Source organism: Jaculus jaculus, chromosome 10 (genome assembly GCF_020740685.1).
Source record: "Jaculus jaculus isolate mJacJac1 chromosome 10, mJacJac1.mat.Y.cur, whole genome shotgun sequence".
NCBI lineage: Eukaryota > Metazoa > Chordata > Mammalia > Rodentia > Dipodidae > Jaculus > Jaculus jaculus.
In genome coordinates this window covers 21,019,253-21,047,185 of record NC_059111.1, presented here as the reverse complement: position 1 = coordinate 21,047,185, position 27,933 = coordinate 21,019,253, and the positions used below count along the sequence as shown (strand labels likewise).

The 27,933-nt window shown below is 54.7% G+C and overlaps 1 protein-coding gene across 1 annotated transcript; it reads right to left on the bottom strand.

Annotated features, from left to right (window-relative positions):
* Positions 1-81: 81 nt before the first annotated feature.
* Loxl1 (lysyl oxidase like 1) lies at positions 82-27,933 on the bottom strand. The gene is made up of 7 exons (XM_045160157.1): positions 26,264-27,933; positions 9,761-9,869; positions 6,536-6,673; positions 5,953-6,109; positions 4,750-4,845; positions 2,529-2,644; positions 82-389 (listed from the first exon to the last, which is right to left on the bottom strand). Exons 1-7 carry the CDS (start codon positions 27,549-27,551, stop codon positions 383-385), a joined length of 1,911 nt encoding a protein of 636 aa, XP_045016092.1. The 5' UTR covers positions 27,552-27,933; the 3' UTR covers positions 82-382.

Genomic DNA, 27,933 nt, shown 5'->3' with positions numbered 1-27,933 from the left:
AGCACGGAACCCCAAGACATGCCCTGAGTCCAACCCAGCTGTGGCCAGCCTGCTCGGCCGGCCACATGCAGAGCTCCAGAGTAGAAAAACCCTGTTTTATTCAGCACCTGGGCAATCTTGCTGTGTGGGATGGCCAAAATATTTAAAAAACAAAAAACAAAAAACCAACAACTGACAAAATGATGCTGTAGAGGAAAGTTACAAAATGGGACTTGGTATCCGGAATCCCCGCGGTTTCGGTCCACGCTCACTCCCTGGGGCCTGCAAGGGAGGGATGCCCTGGTGCCCAGCTGCCCCAGCCACGGGTTAGAGGGCTGGGCTCCTTGGAGGAGGCTGCCTGGGGAGCAGGGCCTGTTTTGTAAGGAGAGACATCGGCCAGAAATCAGGATCTAAGGAGAGAAAGAGAGGCGGTCAGCAAGGGCGGTGTCTGCAAGGTGGGTCTAGCTGGGACTTTCTTCTACAGTTAAGGTCCCTTGTGGAAGGGCAGGTGGAAGCCTCCATCTCCCCCAGGAATGTAGGCTCAGGGAAAAGGAATTCCATGGCCCCCACCCACCCAGGACACTGCATGCCTCCCACTGGTAGGCTTAAGACCTAGACTGTTTTCTAGCTGCTACTGTCTGAAAATCCTTTCCTGCTTATTTTTTTCTAACTCTGCCTTTTTTTTTTTTCTTTGAAAAATAAAAAATAAAGCCTTATTTCCCCTCTTCAGAAACATGATGGAAACCCACAGGCGTCAGTCCCGTGGCCTTTCTGGGAACGCTCTGTGCGGCTTCCTGTGCAGGCTGGCCCAGAAGCTCGCCTGCGGTCAGGGTCACGGGGACGCTCTAATAAGACCCGGGCCTTTCCAAGCACTTATGTAAAGAGCTCTCGGAAGGAAGGGCCTTGGCCTCCCCAGCCGCAGGCCCCGGGGGGAACACGAGGGAGGCTCAGCTGCTCCTCTGTCTATCCTCCGAGGGCCCTCACAGTGTTCGTGGGGCTCCTAGGACATGATCCACTGTCCTCATGCCCCTCTCCCAGAAGCAGATGGCAGTCAGATGGGAGTGAGGGTTCCCTGCTTCCCCAGCCCCTAACAGTCTCCTCGTTTCCTTCCCTTCCTCCTTTCTCTTCCTTCTCCTTCCCTTCCTTTCTCTCCCTCCCTTCCTTCTCCACTCCCACTTTTAAGATAGGCCCAAAGAGCAGGAAAGTGCTGGAAACTTAGGCCTGTAAAAGCTAAATTGAGCAGGAGTCAGCCATCTTATGTTCTATGCCCCGGGTTAGTTATGGTCAGATCCTACTCCTAAGGAACCTGATCTCTTGATTGAGACCGAGAACACTGTTCCCACGTTTAGTATTCCGGTGTGTGCATGTGGGGAGAGGCGGGTGACAGTTAGGTTAGCAGTAGGCAGCGCAGCACCCAAGGATGAGAAAACTGTTTCTAAATGAGCTCTGGCCCTGGCCATAGCCTATGTCCTTACTCTGGACATCCACGGAGCCTCAGTCCTAGTTATATGCTGATCCCTGACTCTGGTCTCATACTGAGCCCTGCCCCGGACCACACTCTGAACCTGATGCTGGTCGCACATTAAACCCTGAGCCACAGGCTTTCTCTCTCAGTCCTTACATCCCTGGACAAATTGCGTACACTTTGGGGGGAAAGATGCCTCTCTGGCCTTCGAGTCTCTACCACCTGTCCCTAGTTGATCTAATAAGTGTAACTTTTGTTTTTTTCAAGGCAGGGTCTCACTCTAGCTCAAGCTGACGTGGAACTCACTCTGTAGTCCCAGGTTGATCTCAAATTCACAGCAATTCTCCTCCCCCTGCCTTCCAAATGCTGGGATTAAAGCCATGTGACACCCTACCTGGATGACTTACAAATAAATAAATAAATAAAACAGTGTTGCTTTAATCTGATCAAACTCATGTAGCCCAGGCTATCTTTGAACTCATGGAGATCTGCCTACTTTAGCCTCCCAAGTGCTGGGAATATAAATCTGAGCCACCACACCAGGCCTCTAGGCCTACATTTTTATTAACTTCCTGTCTCACTGGGACAGAATTCCAACCAGAATTACTTCTAATCTACTTAACCCAATCCACTTGATAAGGACATAAACAGTTCTATTCACTGAGCGCCACTGTGTGCTGGGCTCCTGAACATGCAGACTTTGGGCCCAGAAACCCTCAGCCCAAGCCTATGCGGGAAGCACTCATTTAACATTAGGACAAATAGCTCAGTGGGTTAAAGCGATGTGTAATGCCCCTCCCCCCCCAGAAACAGGGGTGCAGAGCCCATGAACTTGAGCGGGGCCACTTGCCTTCTATCAGTTCCCACTTGAAAACCTTAGGCAGCCACAGGATTGGGCCCCAAATCAAAACCCCTGCAGCTGGAGCCCCACCATGAGCACTCAGCTTGAGGCTGGCATAGACCAGGTTGTGGGTGGCCACTGAGGAGACCCCAAATGCAGGTGTCTTAGGAATGTGAGGGGTCCTGGCCTGTTCCCCATGTAGGAAGGGGCCTGGGGCAGGAAGGGGAGTGGGGGAGCACGTACTGGACAATTTTGCAGTTTGTTGTAGAAACGTAGCGACCTGTATAGTGGATGTTGCATCTCACCACATTGTTGGTGAAGTCAGACTCCAAAACAATGTACTTGGGGTTCACATGCACCTGGGAAAGAGAAACAGAGAAAGGGGGTCTAGTCAGGAGAATATATTTCACCTGATCACCAGGGAAGGTGACAGAAGGAGACAAGAGATGGGGACAGACCAAGGGACCTGGGGGGGGGACAGAAGGACCAGGAAAGCATCACCTGACTCTCTTAGCGGCAGATGGGAGACCTCCCCCAGAGCCAGGGCCTGCACAGGTGGCCCCCACAAGGGGCGTTTGTGTCAGAAGTCAGAGAATGTGGTTGTGAGGGGCCAAGCATGGAGCTAATGTGTGGTTTACTCTGCTCCAGTGCTCACAACCATTGACCATATATTCCTGTCTAGGGGACCCGCAGAGAGCCTGTCTGATGCCTGCTGGAATCTCCTGCCCTGGGGCCCAAGGCACCTGACATTCATTGAGAAGGAGGCCAGGCAGGCACTGTGCTTATCATCCGGAAAGGAGTTCTAGGAAGCTGTTGTGACAGGTCCGATTCGTTTGGGTGAGGACCAGCGTTACTGCGGAACGTTTGTGCACAGATGCGTGGGGGGGGGGGTATATAGCTCAGGGCTCTATCTGCAGCACCACAGAATAAAAAAAAAAAAAATTAAAAAGGCACAGGCACTTTTAAATCCTAGTACACTCCTCTCAGGAGGAACTGGGTGTTGTTCACATGGTGTGTATGCCCAGTGCCTTAGAACTCTAAAGAGCTTTCATTCATTGAGGAGAACTGAATAGCTATAAGGATTTTACTAGATGACAGCAGGCCCTGCAGGCGTCTGCCCTGAAGGATATGGCTTCTGGATTTTGTGGGGTTTTAAAAAAAAAAAAATTTATTTATTTATTTGAGACAAGTGAAAGAGGCAGTTTAAAGAGAGCGTATGAACACACCACGGTTTCCTGATGCTGTAAACGAACTCCAGCTGCACGCACCACTTTGTGCATCTGGCTTTACATGGGCACTGGGGAATCAAACCCAGGCTATTAGGATTTGTAAGCAAGCACCTTTAACTGCTGAACCTTCTCTCCAGCCCCTGGCTTTTGTGTTTTGAGGGCCACTATCCACCAGCATGTCTTCCTGCGCAGATCACCACTTACTTCCCGTCACAAATGAGCTGACAGAGCCACCCCCAGCCTTGCTTTGTACTTCATGGAGGAGCTGACATTTGGCTTCTCTGGGTTAGGCCATGAGAACACAGCCCTGCACAGCCTGAATGGATATACCAAACTAGGCTGTGTGTTATTAACTAGGCGCGCGCACACACACACACACATTGTCCCCCCACTAAGGGAAGGGTGGTAGGAGGGGTTCCTGTTGTTAGGGACCATTGGTCCCGGGTGTCCTGGGGCTTGGCAGGTGTTCCTTTGAGGAGCTGAAAGCCTGCTCTTCCAGGGTCAGGGGCTGGGGCAGAGATAAGTCACATGCCTCTCTCGCCCTTTATCACATAGAAAGGATAGTGTCACTTCTTTCCTAGCATTGTGACCCCTGAGCTGAGGTTTCTTGGTATCTTTAGTGAAGGAGAGCAGGTCTGCCTAAGACATACCCCATCATAGAGGAAACAAACAAACAAACAAAAGAAAAAGTCGGCTAGGACTGGAGAAGATGGCTTAGCAGTTAAGGTGTTTGCCTGCAAAGCCAAAGGACCCCGGTTTGATTCTGCAGGGCCCATGTAAGCCAGATGCACAAGGAGGCGTATGCATCTGGAGTTCATTTGTAATGTCTGGAGGCCCTAACACACCCCTTCTCTCTCTCACACACACACTCTCTTTACCTCTTTCTTTGTCTCTCAAATAAATAAATAAAATATATTAAAAAATTATTAGGCCGGGCATGGTGGTGCACACCTTTAATCTCAGCACTTGGGAGGCAAAGGTAGGAGGATCACCGTGAGTTAGAGGCCACCTGCGACTACATAGTGAATTCCAGGTCAGCCTGGGCTAGAGTGAGACCCTACCTCGAAAAACAAAAACAAAAAACAAACAAAACCTTAGCTAATGCTGCAGATGGCATCCCTTCTGGGAATCTGGGAGGAAGGAACTGAGCCAGGGCTTGGGACGTTTGTTCAGAAGTGGGGGACATGGAACATGGACATCAGATTACAACAACTATCCCAGAGCATGAGGCCAACCTTGAGGATGTAGTTCCCGGGCTGCACATCAGTTATGTCAATCCACTGGCAGTCGATGTCTGCATTGTAGGTGTCATAGCAGCCTGGACTCAGGCCCTGGGGAAAGGGACAGGGGCAGAGGTCACTTCTCACAGCCACCCCATGCTCCCCTGAAATGGTCTGGGGCACTTTGCCTCTGCTGCCTCCTGACGTAGGTCCTGAACAACTCTGGTGCTTCCCGAGCCAGGGAGGGCCTAAGGCGAGGATACCACAGGCAAGGAAGGGCCTGAGGGGAGGTGGGACACTTGCAGAGAAGGTGCAGTAAGGGATGAAGACGGACAGGAAGCTGCTGAGAGCACAGTACCAAAGTACACGTAAAACACACCCAGGGGCTGGAGAGATGGCTTAGCGGTTAAGCGCTTTCCTGTGAAGCCTAAGGACCCCAGGTTCGAGGCTCGGTTCCCCAGGACCCACGTTAGCCAGATGCACAAGGTGGCACATGCATCTGGAGTTTGTTTACAGTGGCTGGAGGCCCTGATGTGCCCATTCTCTCTTTCTCTCTGTCTCTCTCAAAAACAAACAAGCAAGCAAACAAACAAAAACACCCAATGCAGCTCAGGGAATTTTGCGGAAGAGAGGGTGGAAAGATTGTAGGGGCCACAGAGTGGAAGGGAATGTCCGGGGGCACTACTCCCCACCCCTTTACAAAGATTGACTGATGCTCTCTCTTCTCATGCCCTGCAACCTCGGGTGGGGGGACACCCGCAGTCCCACTGAGGAGGGCCCTCAGCAGAATGGGGGCAAGGGAAGTGATGGTATTGACATATGACATGTCCATACAAGTTTCGACTTAATAGTAGTAGTAGTAGTAGTAGTAGTAGTAATAATAATAATAATAATAATAATAATAATAATACAGACACGACACATGGATGTTTTGTGGCTGCATGGAGGAAGCCAGTGGAAAATGGACTGAGGCGGACCTTTGTCTCTCGTTAGGCTTATGGAACATAATGTTATCCAAACCGTGTGTTCATGTTCTTTTCACTCCAGGAGCAGGACACCCCTGGGAATGACGCAGGAAGGAGTCTGAGCAGAGAGGAACACAGTCCCTGGGGGACCCTGCGCTGGCATCAGGACTGACACTTGCCCATCCTGAGCCTGGTTGGCCCACTCCCATGCCATCACTGTCCTCTTGTGCCCACCCGGCCATCCCAGCCCGACCTGCGTGTGGGAGGTGCAGGCGTAGCGCTTGAGATTGCCGAAGTCGCAGGTGCTGTCTTCTAGGCAGAAGCTGGCCTTGTGGCCCTCGGCCACCTTCTTGCCCGTGGCAGCGTCCAGTAGATCGTAATGGCTGAACTCGTCCATGCTGTGGTAATGTCTGGGGAGGAGTGCAGAGAGAAGAAGCTCTAGTCTCTCTGGGGCCTCTCTATCCTGGGATGGACCACATGACCCACTGTGACACCTTCATGACCACTGGGCCCTTCTGTCCCCTCTGGTGCTAGGCCACCCTAGAATGATTTACCTCCTCAGGATCTTGGCTTCCTTTCTGGGCTCCTGCTCATAATGGCCTCCTGTGTTCAAAGTCCTGTGTTCTAGATCGTTCCATCCTTTCTAAGGATGGCCCAGCACCCAAGCCAGTTTGGCTGGGTTTCCCCAGAGAAACTTGCAAGGGGCAGGTCCTTGGTCAGCAACACCTCCCCAGAGTGCCAACCAGCACCTGCAGCTCCCATAGCGGCAATGAGGGGCCCGGACATTGAGGCCTGGGGCCCAGAGGAGCAGAGGCCAGACAGGATCCGCTACTCACTGGTGGCAGCTGTGCCACTCCCAGGTGTGGCGTGGGCGGTTGGGGAGGAAGTCCGCCGTGCCCTGGTTCTTCACGCGCTGGGGGAAGCGCAGGAGCACGCGCAGGTCATAGTCAGTGGCCTCGGGGGCGTAGGCTGTGCTGCGGGGACAGCAGGGGGAGCCGAGTGAGACGCCAGGACCCAGCCCTCAGCCACCGCCCTCCCAGCCTCCTCTTGCCTCAGAGACCCTGGTGTCTGACCCCTTGCGCTGCACTGAGACTGCGGCATCTTCTGCTCTCCCTAGCCCCTAGGGCCTGGCCTCCCCTCCTCGCTGGTCACCTGTGTGTGGCCGGCAGCTGTCAATGGATTCTTTCTAAAGTGGCACTAGGCTTAGCTGTGGGCCAAAGGATCCCTGATGACTGTAGGTAATTCAGTTAGGGACAGCGCCCACCGCCAGGTGAGTGTGTTTATCTGTGTGTGTGTGTGTGTGTGTGTGTGTGTGTTTGTGTGTGTGTGTGTGTGTGTGTTTGGTGGTGGCAGCAGGGGGGGTGTTGATGTCATGTAAAACTCTTGGAAGGACCATTTAGAAACTAACAGCTCAGAGCTGGGAGACAGCTCAGCCAGTAAAGTGTTTGCCTGCAAAGTGGAGACCTCGGTTCAATCCCTAGTGCCAGTGTGAAAACACACAGTGTGATGAGAGACCTTGTCTCAGAAACGGTGGGTGGCATTCCTGAGGATGGCATCTGAAGTTGTCCTCCATCTTCCACATTCCAGTGCATGTGCACACACACACACACAGAACTCAGAACTACACAAGAAAGTCCACGTTTTCCTTCTGTGGACAGAGCTCTAACTGGTGACCGAAGGAAGCCACATCTTGGGCATGGGCCCGAAGCCAGGCCGGAGTGCATCTCTCTCTTGGTTCCATGAGCCCCTTCTACTCCCTCACACATGCAGGATGTCAGTTCCCTCTGCCCCCAATTCACCCTTCGACCCATGCTGTTCGAGTGATCCAAAAACCCAGGGCTCATTCAGCTGTCAAGGCCCAGTTGAAACCTCTCCTTCAGGAAGTTGGCTCGGATGGCACCACTCAGATGATAAACTGATTTGCCTGCGAGCTCTCGCAGTGCTGCCTGCAGCACAGCCTGGCACCGCCCGCACCACTGGCACGCTTCAGGACCGTCCCGGCTGCTACCTGCCTTTTTCCCTCCATGGAGCATGGCTCTGTTGTAGAAGGGCCACCCACGTGCTACTCCAAATTCCTAACCGAGGCAGGCCTCGTGGGGAGAGGAGAAGAGATGAGCGCGAGAAGAGACAGCAGTGAGAGGAGACACACGCGTGTGTGCAACACACACGCGCGCAAGGAACAGGAGGCCAGTCTGCTGGCTCCCCCCCCCCCCCCCGCCCCCGTATTCGGCTGACCACTGGCAGCTGTCCTGGCTGGCCTCCTTCAGGGCTGAGTTGTAAGGCTTGGGGTGAGAGGTGGCCAGTCATGAGGATTAGCTCTCTCTGAGAATATGTCTGGACAGCAGGCGGCTCAGACTCCCGTCTGCCAGGACATGCGGCCCTTGGCCTTGTCTGGAGGAGGCTTGGAATCCATCTATGTCTGGGTTGAAAGAAAACATCCTCCCTTCCCTGTTTGGTTAAATCCTGCCCTGCTGTTCGGCCTGGGACATCGTGGGAAACCAACGGGGTCTAGCTTCTAGGCTTGGTTTGGCCCACAGGTTTGTGGCGAGACTTGGAGCAAAGCCTTTCCACGCTCTGAGTCCGGCCTGCCATGTGGGACCCGGCCCGGGACTGCAGCCCACGCTGGAGAGGATCTTGGAGCGCCCTGAGCTGCACAGCCCTAGCTCTGCGGGCCTTTCTGGGTCTGTAATCGTGTACCCAGGCTCCTTGGAGGCCGTAGCCCAGGAGGCCCCTCCCTCCCTGACCTTACTCAGCCCCAGCCCGGGGCTGCGTGCCTTAGCTCTCAGCCCGCTCCTGCCCCTGGCTCTGCCATGGGAGCCTGGGATGAGGGGCTGCTCATTCCCGCTAGACGGACTGTCCCCCGGCACAGAGGAGCTCAGGCCCGGCCACTCTGGGATGCTCCATGACTACAAAGGGGCAGTGTGAATAAAACCCTTCAGAAGTGCATGGGCTGCCACCGAGGCTGACCGCATCATTGGAGGAATGACAGTAGGAACCGTGGGCCCTCCTCTCAAGGACAAGGGACATGAGACAAAGTTTGTATGGTCAGGTCAACTGAGTGGCCCCTGCATGTGTGGTCTCTGGGTCAGGGCCGCATTGATGACTGCTGCCCATCTGTGAGGAGGTAAGGAAATTGCACCAGAATGTAAATCTTTGATTTCCACTGATCGGTGTCTTTTTCTTTTAATTTTTTTTTGTTAGCACAAGACTTTCTCAATGAAGAAAGCCGTCAATAGAGATACATGCTGGCACAAGCTCTTTATCTTACCACAGACAGATAAGAGCTGGTGGCGAGGCCCTCTGAATGGCAGGGAGCTAGTTCTAGGAATGAGAAGATGTTGACATTCCAATGGGTTTCCTAGAGAGTCGAAGGTAAAGGTGAGAGTTAAATGCCAAAAAAGAGAGAGTGACTAAGAAAATGATGTTCACAGCATGGATGCCCACCAGAGCAGCAAGTCAGCATCACCTTTGCCTTGATCAAGGTCTTTTAGCACAGAGAGAGATGGCCTCGGAGCACCGCAGCTGAGCAGACAGGGAACTGCTCCTGGGACTAGAAGCTAGCTCCGCAGAAGTGCAGTCAACCCCAGGCAGGGTGGGTGTGCTCACGGCCCTTACTCCTCTTCCTCTCCACAGGTCAGGACACACCTGAGGCCCCCTCGTCCTCCGTGCCCACCCATCTCCTGCTGTGATCAAACAACCAGCCGAAGTCCCAATGGTCCTCACCCTGCAGACGTGTCCCTCCCTTTACAGGACTTCCCTGGGTCCCAAGTGGCCAGGAGACACTCAAACATGATCAGTGTTGGTTCTTTTCATTGTGCCCCAGTCTCTTAAGGGAACAGCCCATTCTGTTAGGACTGTGGGGAAGAGGGGTGGACATTAGAAACCATGGCGCAGTCGAGTTCCTTGTGATACATGAGGACCACTGGGACCTGACCTTTCTCTTCCCTTGAGTCCTTGAAGCAGGCAAGATGCATAGATGGAGAGAGAATCGGGTACTTGGCCAGCTCCGGGTGACTCCTGGAGACTGCCCAGGGCTCTGTGCTTGATCCTCAGCTCCTTACCTGGCCAGACACTTCTCTTCCGCGGCGCAGCGCAGGGAGTACAGGTGGGCTCGCTGCACGTACGTAGATGCCTGCACGTAGTTAGGATCCGGGACCAAGTCAGGGAGGCCTGGAGTGGTCAGTAGGAGAGCGCGAGAGGGAGAAAGATCATGATACCGAAAGGGTCAGGCTGGCCACTGCTGGTGCCCAGGGACCATCCCTGACCTAAATGGCACTGAGCTATTCTCCCTGGGTGGTGGGTCCTGGCCTCTTAGAAAGGTGGCAGCAGAATGCTACCTCTGTTGCTTGATGTTAAAGGAGCCATTGAGATCTCCTGGGAGAGCTGGGATATGAGCAAGTCTGGAAGCTGAACTGTCGGGCACTGCCAGGAACAGGCTGGAGCCTTCAGGAGACGGGCCTGAGCTGCCAGGTATGGCTAAGGACCCCCGGGCTACAGGAGGCCACTCCCTCTCCAAGCTTGGCACACCTGAACTTGGGCTTTGCCCAGAGCCCTGTGACCTTTGACCAGTTGCCTAGGAAACTCCTTATCAGCCAGCAGCCTTCATGCAGCCCATCCCCTGAGACCCTCTTCCCACCACCCATGTAGATCACCTGACTCTCTCCCAACATGCTGGGATGAACGTTCATAGGCATCGGCTACCAATCCCCTTAGGACCCTCTTCCCGCTCTCAACTGCTTATAAACCCACTTCCCTGACGAATATAGGAGCTGTTCCCAGAGACTGCTCCAAAAGGGGTTCTTTCTTCTGGGAACCACCGCCCTGAGGACCCGGGGACCCACACTGGATGGGACAGGTATTCTGGGAGTACAAGGAGCAAGGGCCTGGAGGCAGGACTGGGGGTACAAGTGACTTCCTGACAGAGGCTCTCCCTCTGTGAACTTGCTCCCCAGGCCCCTGCATGACTCCGCTCCAGCTCTCACCTTGCCAGAACTTTCTTGAGACCACCAGGACAGCCTGGGCTTCAGAGCATGCCCCCCAGCGGGCCCCAGAAGGCCCGTGTGCGGAGCCAGGTGGGTGTGAATTGGTGGGATGGGGTGTGCAGGAAGGGATGGGCTGGAAGGAAACACTTCCTCAGAGCGGGTTGCTGACCCAGTGGGACCCTCAACCTGGAGCCCACTGAGCTGCTCAGGATGCCCTCCTCCTGATGTGACCCCTTCTCCATCAGCCCTAGGTCTGCCCATGCCCTCCCCTGTGGGAAGGCCTGGCTCTCTGATTCCTGAAGGGCCCATGGGGGAGTATAGAGAGTGCTCCAGCAGGGGTGACTCCTTGCCCCAAGGCTATGCCAGAGGCAGGGGTCTTCCCTTCCCACATCCTGCCCGTCCACCTTTCCCACTAGGCATGCATCAGTCCTTGTGAGATTAGGAATAAGCCGGGGCCCGCCATGGTGGAGTACATGACTGATCTTGATGTGGGAGTGAGGCGGCGCAGGCAGGTGGGGGAGAGGTGGCAGGGGCCTCAGCCCTTAGCTGGCTCACAGAGGAGTGGCTGGCCGCTTCAAAATCGCCTCTGCTCTCAGGCCTCTGGCATTCAGTCAGGTGAAGGATGACGCGAGCCTCTGCTTAGCACCCGTTTGTTCGGTGCCTTCGTGTGTGTGGTGTGCATACGTGTTTGCTCGTGCACGGGTGTGTGTGTGGAAGTGCACGTGCACGCAGGGGCCAGAGCTCACGTTGGGTGTTTTCCTCGCTTATTCTTCACCTTATGTACTGAGGCCGGGTCTCACACTTGAACTTGGCTCACTGATGCTGCAAGTCTAGCTAGCCAGCTTGTCCAGGGGACCTCTTGTCTTTGCTTTTTTTAAAAAAAAAAAATTAATTTTATTTTTGAGAGAGAGAGACAGGTGGAGAGAGAGAGAGGAGGGGCACACTGGGGCCTTTCAGCCATGGTGAATGATCGCCAGACACGTGCGCCCCCTTGTGGCACGTTTGCATCAGGCTACGTGACACTTGGAGATTTGAACGAGCATGCTTAGGCTTTGCAGGCAAGTGCCCCAACCTCTAAGCCATCTCTCCAGCCCCTTGCCTCTGATTTCTGAGCACTGGGATTACAGGCCGGCAATTACATCTACCTGGTAATTATGTGGGTGCTGGGATCCGAACTCTGGTCCTCATGCTTGCAAAGCAAGTGTTCTATCCACTGAGCCATCACTCTAACCCCTTCTTAGCTTTCACTTCCTTAAGGCCCTTTGCTCTGGAAAGTCAGGGAGGGTAAGAGCAGGCAAGGTAGGGGCTTCTGGACCCTCAGATTGCTGTCCAATCCCTTTCATCATCTCATGGGCCCCTACAATGAAGCAGAGAAGGAAGTCTGGTTTTGGAGCCTTTGACAGCGGCGTGCACTTCCACACACACATGCCTTGGGCCCCTGCCCCTGGCTCTGTTCTCCTTGGGGCCTGGGCCTCAGGGGCAGCCTGGTCCAGGCAGTCAGGGTGATCTCACCTACTTGGAACGGAAAGGAAGCTGTGAGTACAGGGTGGGTGAGGATGAGGTGGTTCCTGGCAAATGGGGGACTTCTTGGCCAGCCTAGGCCCTATGACTCGAAACCCCTGGAATGTTTGCAGTCATTTCCCAAGGGACCCTTTGCCCTCAAACCAGCTGGGAGCTAGCTCTCCCCCTCTGGTTTCCAAAAGCCTCTGGAAAAGGGGTACAGAAGAGAGAAGGGGTCCCCTTCCCCACTGTCTAGCACCTTAGCAACTGGTGGGTGAGGCCCAGCAGTTGAAGCCCTTATGGGATCCAGCACTGAATGCCAGACAGTCTGTGGCCCCTACCCCAGCCCCAGTTTCAATAAATACCACACTGATGGCTCCACAAAGCTTTGCTGGCCTGACCCTTCCTCTCTAGCCCAGTTCATGAGCTGCCTGTGCAAACCAGGGAAGCTGGAAGGGCCGGAGTGGGAGGCCAGGGGCACCTGGGACCTGTGATATTGTTGCTCTTGACCTCTGATTGAACCTGGCCCTGGTCACAGATTGAGCCCTGGCCACACAGGGTATCCTAGCCCAGGTTAAGCAATGAGCCCTGATCCTGATCCCACAGTGGCCCTGACCCAGTTCACACACAGTCTTAATATTAGTTTTAGACTAAGCTCTGACTCTGGTCACATACTAATCATAACTATGGTCTCTCTCACACACACTTATTCTTTTGTTTGTTTGTTTGTTTGTTTGTTTTTTGAGGTAGGGTCTCACTCTGGTCTAGGCTGACCTGGGATTTACTATGTGGTCTCAGGGTGGCCTTGAACTCACAGCGATCCTTCCACCTCTGCCTCCCAAGTGCTGGGATTAAAGGCGTGCGCCACCACGCCCGGCTGCACACACTAATTCTTGATTCTGGGTACATGTTGAGCCCTGGCTGTGGTCACAGACTGAGCCCAACTGTGGTTATAGACTGAGGTCTGATATCTATCAACAATTCCAGAATCACAGGGTTATTGTCTCAAGTTTTTGTTCCTAGATGATAACTTAAAGCAGTATATTTTGTTTTTAAAAATAGTTTATTTATTTATTGGAGGTGGGGCAGATATACAGAAAGAATGGGTGCGCCAGGGCCTCCAGCCACTGCAAATGAACTCCAGACACATGTGCCACCTTGGGTATCTGGCTAACATGGGTCCTGGGGAATCAAACCTGGGTCCTTTGGCTTTACAGCAAGAGCCTTAACCACTAAGCAATCTCTCCAGCCCTAAAGCAGTATATTCTTAAAAAAAGAGGGCCTTAAATGGAATTACTTTTACATCAGCCATCCTTTCAGATTAAATGGAGTGAGTAGGTTTGATGTGACTCCCGGAGCTGCCAGGAAGGAATGCCTACAGCAGACTCCGGTAAAGAGACAGGGAGAATGGGCTTGGACCCCAGCCCTGGCGTCTTGCTCCAGGAAGGCTCCCCTAACTGGCCATGCTCACTCCCAGTGTTCCCTGAGGCTCCTCCCTCCACATGGAGGGCTTCCTGAAGGCAGGCCTGTGTCCTATTCACCCTTAGCATGCAACGCCTGTGTTGATGACTTGGCCAGGCAAGCTCAGTATGTGACTTAGACACCTCCAGAATTGTGACTCGTCCCTCCAAGACTCCGGGGCGCACCAGCCTTTGGAAGTGTGGAAGAAACAAGCTCGGAGTGGCAATGGCCTGGCCTGTGGTCGCACAGTGAGTCCCAGAAGGAGAGTCCGTGGTTCCAGCCCTCTCCCAGCCTGCCATCATTCTTCTTAGAAAAATTCACTAGGCTTTGAGGTAGGATCTACATACAGTAAAAGGCACATATTTTTGGTGTAACTCAGTAAGTTCTAAGAACTGTATGCAGCCATTAACTACACGAAGCTGGGGGGAGGAGTTCCATCTTCCCACAGAAGCCTGCCCCATCGACCACTGATCTGGTTTTTGAATTACTGTAGGTTAGTTTTTGCCTTTTTTTTTTTTTTTTTTTTTTTTAGTACGTACATGGATTTACTCTTTCCAGGATCTTATTTTCTTTGTCCCATAGACTAACCATGACCAGGAATCCCACGACTTATCTAACCACCCCATGCTGGCTGCGTGCTCCATTCATGTTATGCCCTTGTTGCCCCAAGAGTTTAGGCCGGGTCTCCCTGCCTCACCCATGACAATGCCTGCCAAGGTCCCAGACAGCAGTGGGCCCCCTCTCGCAGCTGGTATGTTTTGTCAGGAAGGAACAATGCAATGCCTCCTTTGTTGGGCCGCTCTCCCAAGGGACATTCCATCAACAGCCAGGCCCTCAGGCTCGGGCTCTCAGCCCCTTCAAGGGGCTTTGTGTGGGCCAGAGTTCTGTAATGCTGGAAGGGGGATAAGGGAAGCCCTGATTGGGGCTGGTCTGCTGTTGCTGGCTTGTAGACTATAGGCAGGGTGACTAATATGGAATGTAGCCCAGGTATAACCAGTGTGGTTACCCCCATCCCAAGCAGGGTCAAATGCTGGGGAACCATCAGTCATGTGGGTGTAGTTATGAGTGGGGAGGGATATCTTTTCCAATAAGCATAGAATTACCCTGCCCTCAGGCCTGGAGACTAAAACTGAGTTCCAGTGAGAACTTTTCCACCAGACTGTCCTATTGTGTGTGTGTGTGTGTGGGAAGGGGGGAGTATGTGTAGTATGTTACGTGTGATACATGTGCAGATGTGTGCAAGCGTGTGATGGCCACGGGAGAACTTTGGGTGTTCTCTTTCAACCTCTCACTTCCCTGAGATGTGATCAATCTTGGCTTTTTACGTGGGCTCTGAGGGAATCAAATTTGAGTGGTCTCAGGCCCTCTGAGACCCTCATGCTTAAGCAGCCAGAGGTCTTAACTGCTGAGCCATCTCCCCAGTCAGAGAATGGCCTCGATTTAAAAATGCAAAGAGCTGAATCAATCCTACATGTTAATTCAGAGCAAACTGGAAACTCTCCCCTATCTTTGCAAGGTCCCTCCTTTCTTGCCTTCCGATTTTCAGCCTTCACCCCCCCCCCCCACCGCCAGCTCTCACACCTGGGTGGGTCGTGGAATACCTGCTCCTCTGCACAGACTAGCAGTACATTTCAGACCACAGTGTACTTTGAAGGCGTATACATGATAGTTTCATCGAACCTGTACTGTCCTATTTTCTTTACCCCAGTGTAAACCTTCAAGACCTTTCCAGAAAGTTCACAGCTTGTCCTTGCTACACTGTGCCTCCCTTGCAACCCATCTAGCCAGTCTCTTAGGAGGGAGGGGTCCTGGACCCTTGCCACTCACATGCCACAGTGCAAAGTCTGACATACCCTTCTGGGCCTGGCACACGTATCCGGCTGCTTCCTGAACTTGCAGCCTTGCTCAGTTTCCTTCTCAGCTGCGGAATCACAGGCTGGTGGTCAGAGCACGCAAAGACGATGGTCTTCCACTGGCCTCCCACTGTGTTGCTTGGGTTCTGCCCTTTCGACTACAGACTTCTGTGTGAGCTGCGCCAGGCCTCGCTGCCTTCCTGTGTCCACTTTGACACTTGCCCCCAAGGCCTGAAGCCCTGTGCTTGACCCCCTGTGCGCACTGTTCCCCAGAAGGGGGATGTGCCCTTCACAGCCTGGGCCGAGGCAACAGGGACACCGAGTCAGAGGACAGCAAAGACCCTCGGGATGGCCAAATTCCAGTCTCCCGCTGGTAAGGGGCTGGGCGTGAGTGAATGGGGTTCCAGGCTTATTCTAAAGGCAGGCAGCGAGCTGCTGGTCCTGCCACGGTGGATCCCTGTGCTGCGGCAGCGAAGATGCAGAGCAGGCCTGGCTCTCTGCGTTCCTGCTCTGTCCCCTGACTCAGCTGAGGCGTGGCGCAAGGAGCCACCACGCTGACTTTTGCAGCCCACCTTGCCCTGCCCTGGAGACTAAAACTGAGTTCCAGTGAGAACTTTTCCACCAGACTGTCCTATTGTGTGTGTGTGTGTGTGTGTGTGTGTGTGTGTGTGTAGTATGTGTAGTATGTTACGTGTGATACATGTGCAGATGTGTGCAAGCGTGTGATGGCCACGGGAGAACTTTGGGTGTTCTCTTTCAACCTCTCACTTCCCTGAGATGGGGTCTTCTCCTCAGATCAGCGTGACCACTTCCCATCAGTGAGCTCCACTGGTTCTCTGGTCTCCGCCCCTGGCAGACCGGGGTTACAGAGATGTGATCAATCTTGGCTTTTTTTTTTTATGTATTTATTTGAGAGCAACAGACACAGAGAGAAAGACAGATAGAGGGAGAGAGAGAGAATGGGTGCGCCAGGGCCTCCAGCCTCTGCAAACGAACTCCAGATGCGTGCGTCCCCTTGTGCATCTGGCTAACGTGGGACCTGGGGAACCGAGCCTCGAACCGGGGTCCTTAGGCATCACAGGCAAGCGCTTAACCGCTACACCATCTCTCCAGCCCTCAATCTTGGCTTTTTACATGGGTTCTGAGGGAATCAAATTTGAGTGGTCCCAGGGATCTTCAGCGTCTTTGCAGGTGTACAGCTAGGGCCTTCTGGTGGGCAAGAGCTCATCACTGTGTGGAATGTCCCCCAGTAGTGGTCCCTTCCCCAGCCTGAGGCTTAGTTTCCCCATTTGAAGGATGGGACAGACGGCACTTAGTTGGTCCTTGGGCACAGGTTGCATGGATCCATAAACACTTGGAGATCAAAATACTTTCCCAAAGCTCTTCAGTGCATTCCTCAGCCTTGGGCAACAGCCCGTGACCTCTCACAACCTCACAGCAGCCCATGTTGCAGTGGTTAGGAAATTCTCCCACCAGCTGACCCAAATCCTTCCTGCTTTGTTAGAAATCTTCTCCCTTCTTGCCCGGGAGCTTGCATGTGTGAGTTATGTGCATGCCTGGCTACATTCTTGTTGCTACCCACACCTCACCTGTTTCCATCTGCCTATTCTGTGGGTTCAACAGCCCTCCCTTTCCCTCTGTCCTCCTCCCTAAGGCCCCTGCCTCTGAGGCTCAAGGGTAGAAGGGTGGGAAGTGAAATGCAATGGAGCCCTAATCTCTTGAGCCCAGGGTTGGAGGATAAACACAGTCCAGCAGGAACCCATCAGTCGGTTGTGAAATATGTGCTGAGCGGGATGTTTTGGAGGGCGGAAGAGCGCAGCCAGACTCCAGAAGAGACCCCAGGTGGGGAAAAGCAGGAAAGTCTGTGGAGCCTCCACCGCGAATAAAGATGAGCCAGGGCAGAGCTTGGGGCAGAGCTAGGAAATGGTGAGCTAATGATGAGAACATGACATTGTCAGCACCGGCCCAGAGGGATCACACCTGCTTCAGGAGCATGCAGGCGAGACGGCTGTGAGAGCCACTTCACCCCGTCACAAAGAGGCAAATCCAGCCTGCGCAAATGGGCCGTGATGGCTACAGATTTAGGCCTAGAACCTTCAGTGGCCTCCAATGCCCTACAGAAGACAGCCCAGAAGATTCAGGGTGGCAGCAAAGGCCTCTGTCCTTAACCGGGACTACTGGAATTCTTAACCTGAAGCATCAGGAGGTGGCTCCTTTGTAGTGCTCTCTGACCGTGTCTCTAGTCTCTGACCCCACCCCGCCTATGTCCTGGAAGTCCTGGCATACATAAATGCCCTCGCTCCCCTCATTCTCACTGTTGGATCCGTGCATGCTAGCAGACACCATCCTTAGGCCCCAGAGCACTTCTTGCTAGTCCTGACTTCCCATCTTCCACCACCTGGCTCTCTCTTAACAACACTCACCTCCCTGGCTGATATCCTAACTGCATGGTCTCAGGGTAACAATCAGCCCATTGTTTAGAAATCACTGCCCAGCAACTGAGGCAATGGCGGCATGCCTGTTATGGGAGAAATCAACTGCTCTCTGACTGGATTTGAGGCTCGCTACATGGGAGGGAACTCCTGCCTGGTAGGGAAAACCTAATCAAAAGCCTATGGCTGGGCTGGGAAAGATGGTTAGTGGTTAAGGTACTTGCCTGCAAAGCCAAAGGACCCAGGTTCGATTCCCCAGGATCCATGTGAGCCAGATGCATAAGGTGGTGCATGTGCCTGGAGTTTGTCTGCAGTGGCTAGAGGTCCTAGCATGCTCATTCTCTGTCTACCAATCTCTCTCTCTTAAATAAATAAATAAATACTTTAAAAAGCCTAGGGCTAGGAGGTCATAAGCCCTATGGGGGAAACTACTACTGCTGCCTGGCTAAAATGGATACTATTAGGCCCACCAAACTGCCCGTTAAATACTTATGTTCATTCCGTATTAATGCGACTCTCGCTTTTGGCTAGGAAAGCTTCTCTTTTCAGATGGCAGCCCACGGGAGTGATTCAAAACTCACCAGAGCGCTGAGGAGTGACAGTGGAGTGTTCGGCACTAGTGGGACAGCTCTACCACAGCCTCCAAGGCTCGGGGACCACTGCTGAAGAGGTGGCAGAAAGAACGTAAGAGCCAAACGAAGGGAAGGAGCGCTTACAGCACTGTCTTCCAGACACAAAGTAGTCTTGATATTCGTGACCGCACAGTAGCTATGCCACCGAAACAGAAGAGAGACTAGTCGGAAAGAAGAAATGAGCCAGTGGAGGGGGGTCCTGGGTGGGGGAAAGGGTGGGCCGTGGGAGGGGATTCTGATCATGGTATATTTGTCTGTGTGTATGGAAGTTGTCAATAAAAAAAAAAAAAAAACATGGCTCAGCTCTGACTCTGCAGTAGTTCTCTAGAGTGGACAAAAAGTAAAGGCCAGAGCTGGAGAGATGGCTTAGCGGTTAAGCGCTTGCCTGTGAAGCCGAAGGACCCCGGTTCGAGGCTCGGTTCCCCAGATCCCACATTAGCCAGATGCACAAGGGGGCGTGCGCGTCTGGAGTTCGTTTGCAGAGGCTGGAAGCCCTGGCGCGCCCATTCTCTCTCTCTCTCCCCCTCTATCTGTCTTTCTCTCTATGTCTGTCGCTCTCAAATAAATAAATAAAAAATGAACAACAAAAAAATTAAAAAAAAAAAAAAAAAGTAAAGGCCAAAGTCTTCACAGTGGCCCCGATGTCTCCTGGATCCGCTTTACTCGGCCCTGACCACGCTGGAGTATACTGAACGTCCCAGTGAGTTCCTGCCTCAGGGCCTTTGCACTGGCTGTTTCCTCATCTGGAAAGCAGTCCCTGCAGATGGACGCGTGGCTCACGCATAGGCTTCTGTCAGGAGGTCTGCTCTAGCCACCTATGTAGCCTTCTCTCTCTCACCCACAAACTCCTAGTCTCCTTGCCTACCCCTATTGTTTCCATAGCACCCACCTTTTGATCGAACATGTACTGTTTACATGTGAAGAGTCCATACCCATGACTTCTTTCACTAACGAGTCCCCGTGAGTACTTACGAGCAGCAGTGTCAAGCACTACCCACGAAGCTAACCACTTCTTGCTCAATGACCGCCTGTCTTCACGAGATGGCCTTGGCCCTCCTCAGTCAGATGAGCCCCTAGGGACAGCAGGGCATGGAGTGTGGTGCTGCCCTCCACCCACCTACTTCTCCCGGGTGCACAGTAGGAGCTGTGAGCAGGACACGCGTGAAGAGCTTGGGTCACACCGTAGGCCAGGTGCCTGGGTTGATGCTGGTGGGCTGAGAGCTACAGAAGCCAGCGAGGATGCCCCTGGGGCACTCCCTGCCCCTGGCTCAGTGTCTGGCCCCTCAGGCCCTTGGTGAGCACATGAGCAAATGTCTACACCCCATGAAGGCTCCAGCTTTACCTGCTTAAGTAAGCCTCACTTCACCATCAAGCAGACCCGTTGTTGACTGCAAAAGCCCTTTCTTTTGAGAAAGGATTCACTTTGGACTTGAAAAATTCACTGTGTGTGTGTGTGTGTGTGTGTGTGTGTGTGTGAGAGAGAGAGAGAGAGAGAGAGAGAGAGAGAGAGAGAGAGAGAGAGGAGAGAGGAGAGAAGGGGGGGGTTATCTCCCAAGCTTTGATGTCAAAGCCTCCAGGAGTTCTTTTTCCCAGCCTCTGGTTCTTCCTGTCTAGCATTCTGACCCTCTCCTCATTTCCTGGTAATAGTGAGATGCCGGGTTCCTGGGGGCCCATCAGTAAGGAGACAGGGGACCCAGGATCCCGAATGCACACAAAAGACTCCTCAGTGCAGCTGTGGTGGTGAGGGGGCGGTTGGGTCAGGCCTGGGGCAGGAACAAGGCTGAGCCTCTGCTTGCGGCCCCCACCCCTGCTGCTCCACAGGAATGCCTGGCACAGGAATTGGAAGCAGGTGTGGGCTGCCCGGCGACTTCTACCGCCTTCCTATTCCTTTCCTCCCTTGCCCATTCTAGCCACCGCCTGGGGAGTTTTCCATGTGTTCTTGGCTTGGCAAGGAAGTAGGGTGGACTCTGGCTGGGAGCACCGAGGGAGAGGTGCCCCTTTGAGACCAGAGGATGTGGTGAGTCCTCACGGTGTTAGGAGACAGTAAAGGTGGGGGGGGGGGAGGCAAAAAGCCAGAACTCCCTGGCTAGATCAAGCAGAAGCCCGGTGTCAGCAAAGGCGCTGGTGACCCTCCTCGTCCACACCTGCCGCCATCCCCAGTGACTTAAGGGGCTGGGGTGGTGAGGGGATGGGGGGCTTCAGCCTCAAGGCAAAAATCCAAATTCGCTTATTTCCAGGTGGGTTAAACCCAGGGTCACTGAAGACTGAGATACAGGTGACATTGTAAAACAGAGGGACAGTGGGGCTGGACAGTCTCCCTAGGTCCTAGCTTGGCCAGTTATAGTCTGGTAGACTTGGCTTCCCTGAGGGGTGTAAAGTGGGGGGATAACATTCCACCCAAGACTGCTGGGAAATTAAATGAGTCAAAGGGAGGCCGGTGCTTGGCAGAGCGTCAGCTCCTGACACAGCAGCCACCATCATGGCTCAGTGGGAGCTGGGGCCGTGCAGGAGGAGCCCAGGGAGCCAGGAGTCAGGAAGTCCACCTGGGATGGGGCGGCCTGCTTGTTCGCTCACACCCCCAGGCCCCTCTCTTTCTGCCACTCGCTTGTGTGGGCCTCTCTGCAACCTTCTTGGCCTGGAGACTCCCTTTCCCTCTGAAGGAGCAACTCAGAAAACATCAGGGAAGGCAAGAGGAATACCAGGCTGTGATTCTGGCTCCAGGAGAAATCACTCACCCTCTCTGGGCTTCATTTTCCTCAGAATGGGGATAAGAGAGGTGCTTTGGGGCTGGAGAGATGGCTCAACAGTTGTTTGCCTTCAAAGCCTAACGACCCAGGTTTCGTTCCCCGGCACCCAGGTAAATCCAGATGCACAAGGTGGTGTGTGTGTCTTGAGTTCATTTGTAGTGGCTGGGGCTCTGGCGTGCCCACTCTCTCTCTGCATCTTTCTCTCACTCAGATAAATAAATAAAATATTTTTTAAAAGAGGTCCTTGACCTGGAGGGCTGTTATAAGGATGAAATGATTCTAACTGTAATGGTCCAAAAACAGCGTTAGGGACTTGGCAAGTGCCACAAATGTTTGTTAAATACATGTTTGGGAGCGCAGAGTGGTGATGGTTATGGTAACGTCCTATCTCACAGGAGTGCCTGTGTTCTGGTCGAATGAACGTGACCAAATGCATGGATGAATACATAAGGAGTGTGTGACACTTAGAAACAAAGGAAGAATCCCTAAAAACAGACTTTGAAACAATGCATGATTATGGCCATTGGACAGGAGCCATGTGTTCAGTTTATGTGTTTGGGCTCACTACCAAAAAATGTCAGCAAGCGAGCCTGTCGTCCTGTTTATGGAAAGGTGCCAGTAACAGTATCTGGCTGGGACCTGGGATCAAAGGAGATAAGGTGGGAAGTGCTACGTCGTCATCACTGGAACTGGGGAACACAGAGAGGGCCTAAGACCCGGACAGGCCTGCTTCATCTCGGGGCAATGGAGGGAATAGGGGCTCAGCTGCACCCCATTGTGCCATCTCCCCAGGCCCTGAATTCTCATCTGCATGGGGCTGTAATCTCTGTCCCTAGAAGCCTGTGGGCTCAGATCAACATGAATTCACACATCTAGGCCGCCGGACTCAGTACATGCTGGTCAGCAAACACCCAAGCTGTTCCTCCCGTGCTGCCTTAGGGTCCTGACTCTGGAACTCTGCTGGGCGGAGGCGGACTCCCGACCTTCCCTGTATCTACTCTAAGCCTCGGAGAGGAGCTCAGGGGACCTGCGGGGGAAGGCAGACCAGGGAATTGGGGGATCTAGCCCAGGTGAGCGAGGGGCCCAGCCAGGAGGGCTGCGGAAGGAAGTCAGAGGTGCTCTCAGGGACTGAAGACCTCGTTCTGGCCCCTTGGGTCCGGGAGGCCGGACAGAGGGGGGGGGGCTACCCTCGAAACACCCTCAGGTGGGGGGACTTAGGGTAGTGTTGTAAGACCAGAAGCAGCGCAGTTCCCACGGGGGCTGTGGAGGCCTGAGAAAGAGGAGGAGATAATTCCTGGGTGTTGCGTTGGGCTACCGAGGTCCAGTTGGCTATCTGAGGACAAGAATGGAGAGTACACATGCCGCGCAGGGCTGGCACAGCCATCAGGAATACCCTGTGAGGCAGGCCTGCCAATGTACTCTGTGTTCCTTTCACAGGTTGCCAGAGCCCAAGAGGCAGGCCAAGGTATAAATGAGGAGGCTCTGGGAATTGGGCCGGGGTCTTCTGGGCCTGGGGGCATCTTAGCATTGAGCCTTCCAGCTTGGAGAATCTGAGGCGGCTTCAACAAGAATGTTGGGGGGAGGAGGGTCTGTCAGTGTTCTCAGGAGTCACATGGATGGCCCTGAAGTCCAGCCAGCTCCTCCCCCCCCACCCCCTGCTCCTGCAACTCAGACCTCTCTGGGTGGCTATGCTGTGGGAGCCTGGGTGCAGGACGGGAGGCCTCTCTGGACCTCCATCTCTGAGGTCTTCCGGCTACATGTGTCAGAGTTGGAGACGGTGGTGGTACCGTCGGAAGACCTAGGCAGCCCAGCATCCAGGGTGGGAAGGACGAGGGGGCGGGCTTCTGCGGCAGGAACTGGGCTCAGGGCAGACACTTGGAAAGGACCCACACATGGGGGGACATGGGCGGCGCTCACATGTGTTTGGTGTTGCGAGGACATGTCCACGCCCACACACGAGCGCAGGCTGCCAGCGCCGGGCCTCAGACCCCTGGGTGTGTGGCCAGGAGGAATGAAGTCAGTCTCGGAGAATCTGCCCTGGGCTCCCACGCCAGGCCTGGGGGGCTGATCTCAAGGACAAAGCCTGGACTTCTCCGGGCTGGGATTTTCCATGGTCCCAGTCTAGCAGGGTGTGGAAGGAGTAGGGGGAGACTAATGCCATCCTCTGACCTCTCTGTGGATCCCAAAATAGCCAGTACCCTCACCCTGCCCCCATACCTGATTCCTCCATGGTTAGAGGAGGCCAACAGCTATCGCCTAAGATGATGCTTGTATATCTCCTCCTCTGAGAAGTCCTCCCTGAGCAGAGAGGACCCTCTCTTCTAGACTCCCACAGCCCCTGCCTGCCCAGGGCTCACCCAATCATAACACCAAGGTGTCCCCTGTGCTGTGCTTGCCTCAGGGCAGAGCCTGGATCTGATGGGTGTCAACCAGCCCAACTGAGCACCAAGAATATTGTCCTTAAGGGAGAAACATCCTTGACCCCAAGTAAACTATGGGACTCACAGACAGCGGTCAGTGGCTTTGCTGCTGAGCACCAAACACCTCACTCCAGACATGGCCTTGCCCTGACCTGTCCTCCTCTGAACCAAATGACTTCCTTGAGAGCTCACAGGCCACAGAGGGGCCCTAGAAACCCCACTGGCTTGCAGCCCAGATGCACAGTCCCAGGCCCAGCTCTGCCAGCATTGCGGCATTTGAGGCCTCAGTTTTCTCCTCAGCCCAGAGGTGGGGCCCTGCTGGCTGAGTACATGCACTGAAGTCTTGCATTCTAAGAAAAGTTGCTATAACAGCTCACCATCTGATAGGTAAAATACACTCTCTCCCATGGGTTCTTGGAGTCATAAATACGAAGCCGTGATGGGATCTGCCGGGCTCTTGGTGATAACCCGTCTGAGCAGAGGAGGCACCCTGCATGGCATCATATAAGCTCTCCTCACTCCTATGGATCTCAAAGTGGGATTCAGCATCCAGCTCAGGGCTGCACTGTGGATGGGGCAGAGTGGCCTTGGGCTCCAGCTGCCCCTCAGCAGCAGTCCCTTACCAGGGCTGTCTTGACTGGAGACAGACAGCATTGTCCCATGTCAACAAAAGCTGAGATGTCGGGCTGGAGAGATGGCTTAGCGGTTAAGTGCTTGCCCGTGAAGCCTAAGGACCCCAGTTCGAGGCTCAGTTCCCCAGGTCCCACGTTAGCCAGATGCACAAGGGGGGCGCATGCGTCTGGAGTTTGTTTGCAGAGGCTGGAAGCCCTGGCACGCCCATTCTCTCTCTCTCCCTCTATCTGTCTTTCTCTCTGTGTCTGTCGCTCTCAAATAAATAAATAAATAATTTTTTAAAAAAAGCTGAGATGTCAAGGCTGGGGCTGAGGCACCAACCTCACTTGGAAGGCCTGGCATAGCAAGTCTGGTGAGGGCAGAGAACTGTGGCTACACAGAGGGTGGACTGCGCGTGCACCCAGAACTCAGCGGAGTTCTTGACCAGAGCGGACAGGCTTGCAGGCAGAGGATCAGCGAGGGGATTCCAGGACAGCAAAGGATGCACAGATGGCCACCCAGCCCTGGCCAGACCCGACAGTTGGCTGTCGTCATGGTAACAGCACATGTGGAGGCTGCCCATCTGGCAGAGGAGGCTGCTCCACCCCAAGCCCTCGTGTGCGGATGACCTGACCTCCCCAAGAATAGGTCACATCCTTACCCATGAGAAAAGCCAGAGGGTGGCCTGTCCACAGCCACTTCCTAGGCCTTGCCCAAAAAAAGCCAGGATTAAAGTAAGGCCAGCGAGGGCACTGGCCCGGGTTATATTTCAGGGGGCACAAAAAAAAAAAACAAAAAACTCATTAACCAAGATAAGTTATATTTGATATGATATTTTTAAAAGCAAAATTAATGCATGAAATTTGTGATGAACAAATATTCTAGTAAAGGCAGGGCTCATATTGATTTTTCCACTCTGCCACAGGCTTGCCATGACACCATGAATGATTCTATGTAAAATTTGGACATTATTTGTTCACCACATGTTTTTTGTATTTACATATATTTAATGTACTGAAATGATACTTATCTCCAGTACTGAGTTTTTTATTTTTATAATATTTGGTAGAGAGGCAGATAGAATGGGTGGGCCAGGGCCTCCAGCCACTGCAAATGAGTTACAGACATATGCGCCACCTTGTGCTACTGGCTTAGGTGGGTCCTGGGGAATCGAACCTGGGTCCTTAGGCTTTGCAGGTAAGAACCTTAACAACTAAGCCATTTCTTCAGCCCCATTAACTGAGGTTTTGATGTCTCCTTACATTTTATGCCCAAGCACCACTGGGTTTTGACACCCCAGCTTTGAAAGCTTCCCCTCGGGGGGGGGGGCTTCATGCCATGCCAAGCAAGGGCTGGCCTGTAACCTTTTGCTCACTGAGGGCCAACTAACAGGTCCAGGGATGGGGAAGCTGCCTAGGTTCTAGAGGGATGCCTAACAGCCTTTCAGATCCTGAAGATCCAGAGCGCCTTAGAAGATCCAGAGCGCCTTACCTCGGCCAGTGTGCCAGCATACCGGCATCTCCAAGGGTGTTAAGAGATGTCCCAACTGGGAGAGGGAGAATGGCTCCTTCTCTTTGTCCCCAGATGACCTTCAGCCATGTCCACAACAAGCCTTCTCCTAAAGCCTGGGCTAGTCCTTGCACCCTCTCCCCTAAAGCCAGGTTCAGAACCCATATCTGCCAGGCAGGGCATGGACCATACTGGATCTAGAGGGTGCATAAGGAGGTGAGGCACCCAAATAGAGCTGTAGATTACAGGGTCCTTGCTCAGCCGCTGTGTGTGAGTGCGCGCGCACATGTGGCGGGGTGGGGGCGGGGGACAGGTCTTTGGTAAGGTGTGAAGGCTGTTGAGGGGAGAGGGGTTGCGGGGGGGAGTGTCTGCACCTCAACGGAGCAGCGACCAAGCAAGAGAGCGTCCATACTCACCTCGACCATTCTGGTTGGGTCTGTACACACTGCCCACGCTGAGACGACCCTGCTGCGCGCCGTTGCGCTCCCCGCCAGGCGGGGGCGCGTCGGAGCTGCGCACGGGCAGGTAGGGGGGTTCGAGCACGCGGAAGGGGGGCTGCGGCTCCACGGCGGCGGCGGCGGCAGGAGCTCGGGGAGGCACGTAGGCCTCGGGAGGTACGTTGGCGTAAGGCGGATACCATCCGAGTCGGGGATCACTCCCTCCACCTGCAGCGCCGCCGGGGTTCTGCACCACGTCGGCACCTACGGGCTGCTCCGGGTAAGCCTGTTCGAAGCCCGCCGTGCCCTCGTTGTAGAGGCTGTGCGAGTAGCGGCGGTCCAGGCCGTCGGGTGGCGCGAGGTAAGGCCTCTCCGGGGCCGCGGCCGCCGGGTAGAAAGCCTGGGCCGGGTACTCGGGAGCCTGCGGCGGCGCAGGCGGAGGCTGCTGCTGCTCGTCCCCGCCGCCTCCGCCGCCGCCGCCCGCGCCGTAGTCGTCGTAGCGCGTGCGGGGCTGGAAAGGGTAGATGACCCCGGCCGAGGCCACGGCGCCTGCGCGCACGCCGCCCGCGCCGCGGTAGTACACGTAGCCCTGCTCGTAGGTCCGCGAGGCGGCGTCGTAGTTGTCGTACCGGCTCACGTAGGGCGCCTGCGGGTAGGGGAACGGCTGCGGGTAGGACGGGGCCGGCTGGCGGTAGGTGGTGGCGAAGGCCGACGCCGACACCGAGGACGCGGAGGAGGAAGAAGCGGAACCCACGCCGCCGCCGCCGCCGCCGCCGTGTCCCCGTGGCTGGGAGACGACGGACGTGCGGGCCCGGGCCATGCCCGTGTGATCCCCGACGGCCACCTCGCGCCAGTTGTCGGGTACCTGGCCGAAACCGAATGGGTGTCGCGTTTGGCCGCGGATCGTATCCGAACCCACGCGTCCCGGCAGAGGCAAGGGTAGGGACGGTGCCTGGCGACGCCGAGGACCTCCCTGGCTGCGCCGATGATGCTGATGCTGATGCTGATGCTGCGGAGGTTGGGGCGCACCGGCCAGCATCACCCGGGAGTTACTGTCGGGGCGCTGAGGTCCTGCCGGCACGTACTCTGAACCCGAGTTGAGCAAGCTGTACACCTGTCCGTTGTTCTCCCATTGGATCAGCTGTCTCCAGCGTCCCGGCTCTGAGCTCTGTCCTGGCTGGGCCTGCTGCTGCCCATGCACCAGGACGCACAGGCAAGCGCTCCACACCAAGGTCCCCAGCTGCCAGCCAGCTGCGACCAGAGCCATGGTGGCCCCCTGGGTGCAGAGAGCCGCCCCCGATGGGCAGAGAGGCTCCGGGGTGTAGGCTCCCCCCCTGCGTGCTTGTCTTCCGACGGCCTCGAGGATAGCAAGGCTCCGTGCCTGACCCAAGCTCTAGCTTTGTCCATCCTGGCCTTGTCCCGAGCGGGACGGCTCCTCCGATGACAGCATTTCGAGGCCAAGGGGTCAGGGCAGGGCAGGGGCGGTGCCCAGGGCTGCACGAGGCTCTCAGCAGGGCACGGGCGGGCGGGCAGGATCGCCTGTGATGGTGGTGGTGGTGGTTGGTGGTGGGGAGGGGGAGGCCCTTACATGGCCAGCCCCACACTGGCTGGCCCCTCGGCTGGCTCTTTCCCACTCTGAATGAATAAGC

Coding starts and splice junctions, on each gene's coding strand:
- Loxl1 (XM_045160157.1), bottom strand. CDS start 27,551: ATGGCTCTGGTCGCAGCTGGCTGGCAGCTGGGGACCTTGGTGTGGAGC. Junction 9,870..26,263: donor ACCCAACCAGAATGGTCGAG/GTGAGTATGGAC, acceptor TGACCACTCCAG/GCCTCCCTGACTTGGTCCCG. Junction 6,674..9,760: donor GAAGAGAAGTGTCTGGCCAG/GTAAGGAGCTGA, acceptor CTGTCCCCGCAG/CACAGCCTACGCCCCCGAGG.